Source organism: Sebastes fasciatus, chromosome 7, assembly GCF_043250625.1.
Source record: "Sebastes fasciatus isolate fSebFas1 chromosome 7, fSebFas1.pri, whole genome shotgun sequence".
NCBI lineage: Eukaryota > Metazoa > Chordata > Actinopteri > Perciformes > Sebastidae > Sebastes > Sebastes fasciatus.
This window is the reverse complement of record NC_133801.1, coordinates 15937027-15951438: the sequence shown is the minus strand read 5'-3', so window position 1 is coordinate 15951438 and position 14412 is coordinate 15937027. Positions and strand designations below refer to the sequence as shown.

The 14412-nt window shown below is 41.6% G+C and overlaps 1 protein-coding gene across 1 annotated transcript in view; it reads left to right on the top strand.

The window, feature by feature from the left end:
- Window positions 1-231: 231 nt before the first annotated feature.
- The window catches only part of gucy1a2 (guanylate cyclase 1, soluble, alpha 2), a 45188-nt gene continuing 31007 nt past the window's right edge, over window positions 232-14412 (top strand). Inside the window, exons 1-3 of the mRNA XM_074641865.1 lie at window positions 232-1758; window positions 10813-10874; window positions 12845-12969. Of these exons, the coding sequence (XP_074497966.1) occupies window positions 1426-1758; window positions 10813-10874; window positions 12845-12969 (520 nt within the window). The 5' untranslated portion in view covers window positions 232-1425. The remainder of the gene's footprint in view (window positions 1759-10812; window positions 10875-12844; window positions 12970-14412) is intronic.

The window sequence follows — 14412 nt, the reverse complement described above, 5'->3', positions numbered from 1 at the left end:
CATCTATCCATCTATCCATCTATCCGTCTATCCGTCTATCCATCCTTCTACCCATCCATCCATCCTTCTATCCATCTATCCATCCTTCTATCCATCTATCCATCCTTTTACCCATCTATCCATCCTTATATCATCCATCTATCAATCCATCCATCCATCTATCAATCCATCCATCCATCTATCCCTCCATCTTCTGATTGGTTGTGGTTTATTGTCCAACTAAAACGCACAACAGCGTGCTGCTGCTGGTGCGTATACTTCACATCGCGAGCTCGGCAGAGCGCTCAGGACATCACCTGTGCGTGCTGCTTGTTGGCTGACACCGCGCGCGCTCCTCGTGCCACATCTCGCGCAACCTCCACTCCAGCAGCACACCTCTTTGCCTGCACGCACACTCAAAGCGACGACCAAATATACGACAAAACCAAAAAGCCCAGAGCAGCAGCAGCAGCAGTATAGTGGTGAAGGAGTATTCAAGTGGAAGATGGAGGAATGATGAGAGGACGGTCATCTGGAAGACAGACAGGAGACGCGCTGTCGCAGAGGACAAGGAGGAGGAGGAGGAGAAGGGACGGAGGAGAAGAAGAGAAGAGAGGAGGGGAGCTGTCATCACATCTGCCGTGACTTTGGGAATTTCTCTCCCTCTGCAAAGTGGGGAGAAAAAGAGGAGACGCCACATTCAACCAGATGCCCCAAATAATCAGCGCGTGTGAGAGAGGAACATGTGTCGGAATCAGCGCGCTGGACCAAACATGTCTGTTTTTGACGACCTTTTTGCAATTTCGTCAGTTCAGGTAGGCTGATGTCTACTTCAGCATAGTTGCGTCAAGAGTCCACCATATATAACAGCTAAAAAAAATAGTTGCAAGGGTTTCTCTATTTTTTTGTATTTATTTTTTATTTGGAGAGTGTTTGTTGTTGTCAGGGAGTAAAGGAGGACGGTTTATTATAAGAGAGGACGGTTTATTATAAGAGAGGACGGTTTATTATAAGAGAGGACGGTTTATTATAAGAGGACGGTTTATTATAAGAGAGGACGGTTTATTATAAGAGTCGAGACCCCCACCATCACCTCCTCCTCCTCTTCCTCCTCTTCCTCCCCCCTTACATAAATGTTTGCGTGCCGTTAGTGCTCCTGTTCTCTCCAAGCTGAATAGTCTCACACGCACACATCTCATATGCACACATAGACTTGGCATTATCTCACACACACACACACATCTCATATGCATACATAATTACACAGACAGACCTCACCCCCCTCCTCACCCTCACCCACCCTCACCCCCTCCACTATCTGATGACTCCCCGGCGTAGAGGTGGACGTGAACCGACTGTAGCAGCATCATCACCATCCTCAACACTGTCACCATCACCATCCTCCTCCTCCTCTTCTTCCTCACTACCACCACCACCACCACCACAATGTCCTCGTCGTCGCGCAAGATCTCCTCGGAGTCGTTCAGCAGCTCGGTGGGCTCTGACTGCGGGCTGGAAAGCCCCGGGGGAGACGGTGGAGGAGGAGGGGACGGCGGGCTGGAGCCGCCGGCGGAGGAGAACCGAGGCTGCCCCTTCTCCTCCTTCCACTCAGCCCGCAGAACGACGCTCTGGAACGGCCGCAGCCCGGCCGAGAGGCCGGTGTGCCCGGCGGAGCAGCAGCAGCAGCCTGGTGGACCCCTCCACAAGAGGGCCACCAGGAGGAGACGGGTGAACCTGGACTCGCTGGGGGAGAGCCTGAGGAGACTGACATCACCCACGGTAGGCCTGCAGCTCAGTGTTATAAAAATATAAATAAATATCCCCTAAGTTGTGTAGTGCCATATTCATAAAGACATCTCCTGCACTGTTAAGAATTTCCCAGTAAAATAACAGTAAAGAACTGGCAGCAGGGTTAATGAAAAATACAGTTTGAACTGTATTTTTTTAGTAATTTCACAGTATTTTGCAGTATATAGCTGTTTTTCACCTTTCTTTTACATTATCTTACTGATTTGTTTTAATGCACTATTTATTTTTTACATACATTTTAATAAACATTATTTTTTTACCTAGATGAATAGACTTAGCAGGTTACAGACATAGGAATAGTCGCACTAAATACAATTAAAGGCACTAGTTAGGACTTGTTGACACTTTTCCCAAAATGTCTGTCTATAGCTGTCTACAAGCACAGAATGCAAACCATAACAACATGTGAGTGAAGAGCAATAAGGCTAATTCACTGATTTTACAATCATGTACAATGTACAAGCTTCACATGTGCAGATCAGGTCCCAGAATTAAAAAAAATACTGCACGAAACTGTTACTGATGATACTTTAGACAGGTGATCAGCAGTAAAGTGCTGTTTTTTTAAGAATGCATTGAGCGTAATTTAACAGGTTTTCTTTTGTATTAACAGTAAAGCACTGTTTTTAGCAATAACAGGTTAATACTGTTGAAATCCTGCTTTAAATTAACAGCAATTGTTTACAGTGTATAAAACATATCCCCTAAGTTGTATAGTGCCATATTCATAAAGGCATCTCCTACATAAGGGTCCTATATGAATCCTATGCAATATCCTCCTGGGAACCGAGTAAAAAAAAGTGTCTTCCAATTACTTTTTTTGTGTGATTTCCTTCCTATTTAGGGTTAAAAGAAAATCTTACAATTTAGGCTTTTTGAACTTTATTTTTTATTTTACAGCATGTCCACTGTAGTGGACCACAGGACCATTTCAGTGTGAAAAGACTAAAAAAATGAACAGATTATGGCCGTAGAGTGATATTAAACCAAGAATACATTCAACTTGATTAAAAAAAACCCACATGCCATCTCACTGGAAAGCCCATGATGTCCTCTTTACAATACACCAGGGGTTGATAGAGTAAGTCAAAAGAGTAAGAGGATATGCATGTGGACAAAATGTCCACTACAGAGGACACATGTCAATGGGCTGGGTCTCAGGAGGACATAACTAAATTAAAATAGTTTTACCATGTATTTGTAGAGCATTCTTCTAAAAATCGGTTAAAATGTATTAGTTTGTTTGTCATTCTGTGTACACTTAGAGCTGGACATTATAGACCAAATCAATGACTGTTGGTCAATATTTTTTTTTTTAAGAATCAGTCAATATGATGACCAAACAGCCAGAGGCATTTATTCCATCCCACACAGCTGTCTCCAAAGTTGAGGAAGAACACAAAGATCATTCAAGCTATATTCCACCACAGGCTATGATTGTCCAAAATCCCAGACAATGTCTTTTCTCTCATATCAGTGCTGTGCTGTCTATGAAAAAAAAAGCCTCTTTTCATCCTTCAATTCTGATAGCCTGAATCATCTGGCAGATTATATAATAAATATGTTGTTGTGAGGGAGAGAGGGAGAGAGAGAGAGAGAGAGAGAGAGAGAGAGAGAGAGATAGAGAGAGAGAGAGAGATGCCCATGCTCTGCTCTGTCTGTGTATATGTAATGATGTGAGAGGTAGACGAGCGAGCCTGTTTCTGTGTGTCGCCGTTGTATTACAGGCTGTAATGTAATAAACCAGCTATTAGAACAGAGTGCAATTGTGATAGATGACGCGTGATTAGGGCATTTGCTATAGCATAATTATTTGTGATGGTAGGTTAAATCAGTTTTATTGCATCTCCTGTAATGTGGCCCCTGTTATGGAGTTGGGCAACAATAACATACTGGTCAAAGTGTGAAGGAAGTCAAATTCCTGTATAACTGCAAAAGGAAATGTTGCGCTTTGGTGGCTTCAAATAAGAAAATCTAACTTAATATGTGATGTAATGTAATAATAATAATGTAATGACTGACAGAGCGAACTAATTTGTTCCAACCTTGACATTGTTTGACTGCTTTGTGGTTCCGACATACCAAAGATGTGAGGATAACAATCTGACCTAGTTTAGTTTAGTAGTTAACTTTCTTCTGGCGTGAACAGAGATTACCTGGCAATATCCACAGACACCAGAATTCAGTCAAATATGTTTTTATTTTTTTATTTTTAATCGTGATTAATCGCATGATTGTCCATAGTTAATCATGATTAATCACAAATTAATCGCACATTTTTTATCGGTTCAAATTGTACCTTAAAGGGAGATTTGTCGAGTATTTCATATTCTTATCAACATGGGAGTGGGCAAATTGGATTGCTTTATGCAAATGTATGTATATATTTATTATTGGAAATCAATTAACAAAAAAAAAAAAGACAAATATTGTCCAGAAACCCTCACAGGTACTGCATTTAACATAAAAAATATGCTCAAATCATAACATGGCAAACTGCAGCCCAACAGGCAACAACAGCTGACAGTGTGTCAGTGTGCTGACTTGACTATGACTTGACCAAAACAGCATGTGATTATCATAAAATAGGCATGTCTGTAAAGGGCAGACTCGTGGGTACCCATGGGACTCATTTCCATTCACATATCTTGAGGTCAGAGGTCAAGTGACCCCTTTAAAAATGGCCATGACAGTTTTAAAACTGAGCCCGCTACAACCTCCGAAATATTTTGCGTTAACACGTTAAAGAAATGATTGCCGTTAGAATGAATTTGGGTAAACGTGTTATTATCGCATTAACTTTGACAGCCCTATTTCTTTTCTTTTATTTAATTATTTATTTATTTAGTTTAATTTTTTTTACAAAGGATAAAAACTCACCAATATCACGTAAAAATGTAAAGTAGCCTACAACCAGTGACATACATTTTTGGCCCTATTTAAAACTGACAAACTCTGGTAAATACAAAGTGAATTTTTTTTTACATATTATCAAATATTTATGGTTACAACATTTTAGCCAACAACTGCCTATTTACACATCTAATCTAACAAAAACAGAGCAAAATGAGAATTACAACATGCTGAAAGGTTATTATGGATTTTTTGGCCCAATGATGCCAAAATTAAACTGCCTACTGCAGCTTTAATGCTTCATCAACACTATGTCTATAAATTTCTTTAGTCTTGTTCAAAGAAAAGCAACAGCAACAGCTATGGTCCATGAGAAGAAATGAAAAATAAAGCCATAAAACAGAAGTGATCCGCAGTCAATGTACAGTACTCCATCACTCCATCAGTTTTTGTGCTCTACTCATTGCTTCTAATCTAGGAGTTTTGAGCTCACATTGGGTTCCAGGTTTATTTATGTTGGTTCCCCACACAATAAGAGCACTGCTGTGTGTGTTTTCATCAGATTACAGGAGGTTGTGGGAATAGCTTTCTCCAAATCGCAATTGCTCAGACGCTGTGGTCCCATTCCTGGGAGAAATACTGTAGATGTTGCAGAGAAGTCGATATAGGAGAGCAGTGATTGTCAGCCTTTTTTTTTTACTGCCCCGGCACACACAACCTCGCAAAAATAATGAAATTCAACAGCACAGCTAAAAATCTGAAGTTGGTGTATATTGGAGAGGACCACTGAGAGCCAACTTCAGCTCTCAGCTGTAGGCTCTTACTGGCCCTGATCTTTAATAGATCTGTGAAAAAATAGGGCAGAGGGAACGCTTAAAGACAGGTTTGTATAACACTCGATGATGATGATATCTAGCACTGTGGAGCTGTGTGAGTGTACGTGCAAGTATGATTTTGTTTGCCTACAAGTGCAATTACAGTAATCAGTTGGGTATCATTAGTGGAGCCTTTTTTTATCTAAATATGTCAGGGTCATTATGGTGTTGTGCTTTGGTCACAGGGACAGGGAAAGGGTAAATGTCCAAGGTCTTTTTTCAGTGTCTGAAGGGTGTTTGTGTGTGTGTTAGGCTGGACTGTGATAGAGCAGCTTAAACAGCTTTAAAGACATTTTTAGTGATGGTGCCATAAAAGGAAATAATGCTAAGTATGAACATACACCAGCAAATTAGCTAATAGACACATATTGTATACTGTATATCCACTCTATCATTGTTTATCATCGTTTTTGTTCTCTCTCTCTCACACACACACACACTCGCACACACACACAGTGGCTGCGTGCAGTGTCAGTGTCTGTTGTTGACTGCAATGGACCGTGACAGAGAGAACAGAGCAAGCTCTCTGTGGTTGTCTTCACCCTGACCACACTGACCCAGAAGCAACCGCACACACACACATTTACATGTGTGCAAACATTAATTTTCTGTCCCTCTCCCTCGCTCAGTTTCGTGTGTACACATAGAAGGTGGCCATTAGCTTAGTGACCCATGGCACTGATCAAAAGGCCACGAGTATTGGCCACAAATATGAAAAGTGTGAGACAATTGTGCGAGTGTGCTAATGTGTGTCTGCTGGTAAATCCACATCCCAGGGACCAGTGACTATACAGAGTATTTCTAACTTGCTTTTAGTTAAATGCGCAGTTTGGTCATTGTGCTGTTTGTGTACACATGCTGGCTGTTTTCATGTAAATTTCTCCACTCCGCTTTGAATGAGTTTACCTGTTGAAGTGATTTCATTTACTACCAGAGGAGAAAACAACATACCAGTATATATTTTGGAAGGGTGACATGAGCAACACGCCATAACTACACAATCAATATAGCAAAAATGATTGTAAAACATGTTGTTTGTCTGCATAAAGTAGTGATAATATAAAAATGTCTCTTTCATTGCAATTTGCAATCTATTATACCATCAGTGCAAATAATGAAAATCATTTCATGATTCACAAATTTTGAAATAACTCGGCTTGTTTCTTTATAAATCAAATTGTTTTGTTATGAATAAATCGCTGCATTTTTGCATTTATTGGACAGTTGATATTGAAGCTGAGACAAGTAACCAAGGCTCGGTGTTGTTATTAATGTACTGAAAGGCTTACAACTTGCATGTTTTCCTTCTTATTGATTTTAAAAATACATAATTGTCTCCCCAAGTGGCAAGAATTCCCTTCACTAATTAAAATGGAATTATCCTTCTCCGAAGGCACACATAAACGTCTCTGTGAACCAACGCAGTGAAGAGTGTTATGTATAACCGTATGTTGCAGAGGAGTCGACGCGCACACCTCCCAAATCTCGACTACGCGTTGACTCGCAATTCCTGTCCCATACATAAAGTATAAAAGAAACAGCCACACCAACGTATCCGAGCAACCCCCGTGCAGAGCATAATTACAACATTATCGTGACAAATAGCACACTGAACTGTTTAGGTCATGCATCTATTTTGCGTTACCTTACATTCATTTTGCAGATACAATTGTCCAAATCCATGTCCCATGCTCAGCTGCATTATACCGCTGACAATTAGAGGCAGACTGATTAATCGGTATGGCCGATTATGCAGGGACGTACATCACCGTTTTGCATTGAGGCTCCATACACAAAGTCAAGGTAGAGGGGGAGAAAAAAAGTTATCTCTCGAATATACAACGCAACACTATCAACTCTTTGTCCCAGATACAAGACAGGCAGACAGGGAGGAAAATAAATCCTTCACTGTTACTTTAACTTGCTTACTGTACCAATTTGGCGTTCTCTCTTCCAAATAATCCAGCCACGTAAACATCCATTCATGAAGTAAAATCGCACACTACCCCGAGAACATGCACTGACATTAATGGTTTGCAAGAGTGGCATTTAACAATGTACGAGATGCGCAACAGAAGTAATCCTGGCCAGTCATACTGTACGCCACAGAACAGCACATCGCCCATTGTAAATAAATAGAACATTTTCCAATGTTCTATTGGAAAATGTCCCCGATGTCCTTTAATGCATCGGGTATGTGATGGGGAGTTGCAAACTCAATTTTGTTGTACCTGTACAATGACAATAAAGGAAATCTAATCTAATTTAATCTAATCATACTTCAGGATATTCTCTTACAAATTATTAAATTCGGAGTGACTGATTTATTAAAAACGGCATATGCAAAAGTAGCCGACTAGGCTGCCGCAGAAGTACATCGGCCATCTGCTTTTTCCTGGCCTCAAAAATCCTGATACAAAGCAGATTGCAACAGAATTGTTTTCTTTGTACCTGCTTTATTACTAGCCTCCTCCCTGACAGAGAGGCCTGATGCGTCTCATGCTGGGATTTATCTTGCAGGGTCTCATCTGGTGTATGAGTTTCTATCCTCTTTAGCAGTGGTGGCAGCTTTCCAACTGCGCTGAAGCACCGGTACCCACTGCTCTGTGACCATAGACCGCACCAGTTCATGCTAATGGAAATTTGGAGGAGGAAGATGCAATAAAAAGGGGGGAAGGAATCCGTCACACAGACAGACGGGAGAGGCAGGTTCACATACAGTACAGTAAGACTGAACCTCACTGGGAAAGAAAGCAATGCAGAGCAACAGAGCAAGAGGAATGGAGCGAGGATTGGTGAGATTCTGCTCCCCTCCCAAGGTAAAGAAACAGAGCAAACAAAAGAGACAGAGTGGTTTGGATAAAGACCACAGGGAACTAGAGAAAGAGCAGGAGGAGAGGAGAGTGTGTCTTAAAAGAGAAAGTTTGAGTTTAAACTCTCGACCTGAAATGTAGTTTTTCTAATCTTCCCTTACATGCCATTTCTCCCGTCTACACACGATCATCCTTACCATGAATTTAAAATATCTATTCAGTTACATGAAAATATTTAAATTATTAATTCTGTTTTACCATGTTATGTTTATTTTGTCCTTATTAAATCCTCTCGGTGTAGATGTGTTTATCCTAAAAACCAGGAGATCTACTAGCCTTTAGATATCTAAGCAGGTTCGTGTGTGCGACTGATTTAGATTATGTCCGATGGGGTATCGAATTGTGTGTACAGTAAACATGCCTGCGATTGCAACAATGCAGACTAATGATGATGTATGTGTACAGTATGTTTGCACATTGTGTGCATGTGTGGCTGATAACAGCTAGTGCCTCCGCGTTTGGTCGTGTTGTAGGAATCTTGTGTGCGCACACACTATAATGTGCATGTTCTGTGGTAAATGAGTAGCTGAATCAAGGACACAGTAAGAGGGGGATTGTCATGAGAAAACACCATTTCTGTTCTAAACATACGACAAACGTGTACGTGGGGAATAGAGAGGTGACGGGGAGTTTTTACTCACAAATAGACTGTGAAAATGTGGCCCACGGGGTATTTTTTAGCTTATCAGTGCCCATCTTGCTCCTGTTGTTGCTAAGTTGACGGCTCACTGTAGCTTAAAGTGAAGATATTTTTGTATCAGCAGGTGTGGCTCTGACTGCTACAGTATTGTCTGTTGTTGAGGATATGGACATAAACTGGTACATTTGTTAGCCACAATATGACGACTAATTCTTATTTAACCTGATAGTGAATGAACTGCATTCACCTTTTAAGACCCCTGCTGACTGACACATATGTAGATTTGTTCTCTGACTGCACACACACTCTCATTTCTCACTGTCTCATGTTTTTGCTCTACAACCTCACTTCTCTCTCTCTCTTTCTCTCTCGGTCTCTTTATAAACAGACACAAAATCACTCCTGTGTCTGTCCAGAGTGGGCGGAGTCCTCAGAATGACCTCTCCAGCTGGCACACTGTGTTCTAGTATTGTCACTACAGCCATGCATTTGAGCCGTATCACAGATAATCACATTGGACCCGCCTCCTTAAGCTTAGGCTGTCAGTAACGCAAAATACGGCAGCTTCACAGGCACACAGACAATCGAGGAGTGCATTATGGTCGTCTGGAAACTGTTATTGTCAACTTTAAAGAGGACCTATTATGTTTATTCTCAGGGACATACGTGTATTTTGGGTTTCTACTAGAACATGTTTACATGCTTTAATGTTAAAAAAAATGCTTTATTTTTTCTCATACCGGCTGTGCTGCAGCACCTCTTATCACCCTCTGTCTGAAGCTCCTGCCCCCACTGCTTGGTGACATCACCATGTTACGGGAGAAAAGGCAGGACTCAGGCAGTTCAGGAGCAGTGTGTCTGTGGGGGAGAGTAACTCCCTTTTGCGTGGGCTTTGCAACTTTGCAGACGTTTTACATGCACAGAAAAATGATATAACACACTAAAGGAAAGGAAAAAAGCACAAAAGCATAATGGGTCCTTTATAATTATTTTTTGCAGAACAGAAAGGAAAGGAAATATTAATTACAAAATGCAAATAAGATCTGTTTTGATGGGGGTAAATTATCTTTTTCCAAGGAGACTGGGCTATTAGTAGAACTCCTCTATATGGCACTAACAAATATAAAATGAAATTGATGACAGTAGTTGTAGTTTTTCTCAGCAATTACGCCATGGAAGACCTCTTTCACAGCAGACATTTTGACTTGTCATAGTAGGAAAAGCACAAGTGTTATTAATAACATTAACGATGGCTCTGTTCTATTCAAGTGCTCCAGTAAGCCGCGACAGTGAGCCAGCATGCACAATGCCAGGATCCTGAAACTAAAGCAACTACATGGAATCATCATTAATATGATTATTTAACCCTGTGCTTTTCCTGCTATATGACATGTCAAAATGTCTTCTGTGAAAAAAGGCCTGTTAAATATGAATGTGTCTTGGCTGCAAATAACGCTTCAGATGATACTTTGGCAGGGTTTTTCGTCTGCTCAGATGGTCCAGGTGTGCATGAAGTCTGGCCATGACCAGGTCATTACAGCAATAACCATGAATCCATAACCAAATATATATGTTGATTTACTTAGAAAGTGTCCTCATCTATAAACGCTATCATTATGTTAGCTTTTTACACCACCAAATAATGAAGCCTCCAATTTGTGTGTAATATATTTCAATGATTTTATTGGGAATTACTGAATGTGTGCAGTTTTGACGCTTAAATGCATGCAAATGTGCACAAATAACACATATGCTTGTCTAATATTTTCACTTCTTCTTGCAGACACAGACCGTTCAGGAGGCTCTACAGCGAACTCTACAGTTCTACAGACAACAAGAGATCAGGTGAGACCGTCTTTCTGGGTTGCTGCCGGTCTCTCTTGCCGGTTCTCTTTCTGACTCCTGTCCTCTTTTATGAATCTCTGCGGCTCACTGGCTGTCTATCACTCATTTTCTCCCCTTTGCCTTTATTTTTCTCACTTCTCTGTCTGTCTGTCTGTCTGTCACACCCCAGTTCAGTCCTCTGAGCGTCTCCCTCTCTCTGCTACCCCTCATCCTCCCAGCCTCCCTGTCTTTTTCGGTCACACAGACTCAGACAGACACACATATACAGACACACTCCTTCTCCTCTTGTGTCTGCCTCTCTCTCAATGTCCCTCCCTGTCAAAACTCAGTAGAGAAGATTTAGCCAGGCACAACATGTACTAACATTGTCCATGAAGCACATATTGAATACAAATATGGATACCGCATTGGGACCTCGATTTTCTAATTCTGTCCACTCTCCTTCACATTTGGCCCGACTTTTTGCCACTCCAATTTCCTCCATTTGATTTATGTACAATGGAACTGACCCTTGGTTTACTTAAAGCAAATCAAATATTGACACACATTAGTCTGCTTTACAATGAAGGCATTGATGAATCCAAAAAAGCAACCGGAAAGCAAATGATGTTCCTTTTGTTGGACAGTACATGTAGTCGTGGCGTAATGGTTAGAAATGAAGCTTGTGGCCTCTAGTCTGATTCACAGACTGAAACAAATCAGTGTTGGAAGTGAAAGAGCATCACTTTCTCCTCCCTTTTTTAACACGGTGGAGGTGACCTTGGGCACATTTCCCTGCCTTTCTGTTCTCCAGCTGTGATTCAGTTGATCTACTCAGTGACCAGCACATATGAATCTACGCAGGCTTAGTAAAGTGTCAGGTCACCCCAGTCACAAATCAATGTATACAGTATAATCTCACTTAACCTTAACGGTCCATGCAGATGTCTCTGAGATTTTTGCCACCATCCCAACAAAATGGTATTGAATGGGATTTAGTTTGCTCACTGCAGTGGAAAATGGCTTTTGAAAATCAGCAGTTCCAGAAAAAAAACTCCCTGTCATTCAGAATAACCCACAACAGCCAAGAGTTTTTAATTGATCTACTTTCCCCTGAAGAAATAATCCTAAAGAACTGGTGACAGAATAGTTTGTAGTGAAGTATTATACAGTCTGATGGCTTTTAGCACAAAAAACACACACAAAATCATCCACGGTATGTCCTGAGAGGATGAGATGGAGGTTCATTAGCTTAGGAGCACCTTATTAGCTCTTCTTATTTTCTGATCTCATGGCTAACTAGAATTGTTCCGATACCGGTATCGGGTATCAGTGAGTATGCCAGTCTATGCACCGATCTTTCTGTTTACCCAGAAAGGAATCAATTTGTTTAACTGGAAATCAGTTCTTCTTCGCCGCTCCAAAACAGTAGCCTTCACTGTGCTGTCGCCCTGGATGTATCCTGGCTGCCACTGGCAACTACTGTTTTAGAGCAGCGAAGAAGAACTGATTGCAGGGAGTATGTCAAGTGACGATAGCAAACAACAACAGTGCGGTGCTAGTGGAGAGTGTAACGGTAACGGTTGTCAGAGCGAGGAAAATGTCAGCCATTTGGCAATATTTCACAGTGGAAAATCCAACAAGTAAAACGGTGATATGTACAGTATGTAAGGCTTCCGTTTCGAGGGGTGGCACTAGTGTTGCCAATAAAACATTTGAAGACACATTACACGAGAGAGCGAGACGACAAAGGCAAAGGGGGAAAAAAAGCATGAACCACAGCAGCAAACGTTGAAACCACATTCCAACGACGTGATAAATTCCACAAAGATAGCTCAAAAGCGACGAAGATATTTATCTCGCTGGTATTGGTTTGGTACTTAGTATCGGCCGATACTGCAAGTTCAGGTATTGGAATCGGTATCGGGAAGGAAAAAATCTCTATGGCTAACCATGGCTTACCCTGAGTGTTTGGTTTGTGTCTTTGACAGGTGTCAGGAAGTTGGCAGTGAGGAGAGGCAAAGAGAGAAGAGAGAGGAGAAGTGCCCATTTCTAGAAAACTCTGGTTCAGAAGAAGATGTCCTACAAATCCTACAGTACATGGCCACCATACTGGGTAAGTATGTGAAGTAAAATAAGATGTGAAACAGTGAGACTCATTAGTGTGGTCTCCTCTGCATATGAACTGATGTGGTGATGAGTGTGTGTATTTAGTATATAGTTTTCATCCCTTTGTAAATGTCCATGTTCTTTTTATGCTGTTGCTTTGGATCGATTGTACTGCACTGTGTTATTTTTATACACGCCACGACACACACTTAGGCACTGCTTATCTTTTCCCTCCATGCATGTCCCTCAGTATCAGTGTTGTTTGTTTACAGGTGTGTGTGTGTGGACACTTACACAATCAAACAAAGCCATTTCCCCAGAGGTCAGACCTCTGAAACACATTGTAGACACTTTTAATGGAAAAGGGAAATACGGTATCATGGACTAGGTAGTGTGCATTCAGACACAAATATACAACTGCAAAAACACACACACACACACGCACGCACACTGCGTGACTCACTCTCGAGGCTTACACTGTCTCTTTGGCCTAACATGAAAACACACAAACACACACGTTGTCCCGGTGAGTCACTCGGCACATCTTTGTCCTCCCTCTGTACAAAGATCTCTTCCTGCCTCTTATCTACAGTATTTTACTTCCTTCTCGTCCTGTTATTCTGTTGTGCATAGCTATCACCACCGTATGCATTACTGCCATTGTGTTTGTTAACTTCTCTGTCCTTCAGTCATCTTCTTGTTTATCTCCATCACTCTCCTTTTCAGCTTTCCGCCATGCTTACAATCTATGTGAAGTAGAATCACCTGTTTTTAGAAAGGCAGCAACTTGGTAAATCATCTCTACCTGATACAGCCCTCCATGTGCATTCTGCGAGTAAAGCAGAGCTCACTAGTTGCAGTTTATCCATTTAACCATCCATTTTAATGCCGCTAATCTGAATGTGAGTCATGGCGGCAGCAGGCTAAGCAAGTAGCCCAGACATCCTTCTCCCCAGCCACGTCATCCTGCTCTTCCTGTGGGACACCGATGTGTTCCCTGGCCAGATGGGATACACAATCCCTGCAGCATGTTCTGGATCTGCCTAGGGATCTTCTCCCAGTTGGATGCGCATGAAATACATGCACAGAGAGGCGTCCAGGAGGCCTTGCTGCCAAGGCAGGCCACCTCAGCTGACTCCTTTCAATTAGAACGAGTACTTTAAACTCTGATATCTAAGGTCCTGCATTTGTCCAAATGGTTGAGTCCAGCCATCCTGCAAAAAAAAAAACATAAGCTTCACCTTTCTTCACCCCAATAGTTTGGAAAAATGCCCACGTCATTGCCGACGCCTCTTGTCTTTGAGCTGGCGAAGTGAGGTTTTGACAGGGTGTTGTATTGTAGTCACTGCAGTCACTGTGCCTACACACCTGCAGTGCACTCCTAGCTACCAAAATACCAAAAGTAAAGGTTTCATGTGTGGGGGCACTATGTCAATTGAAGTTGTAAATG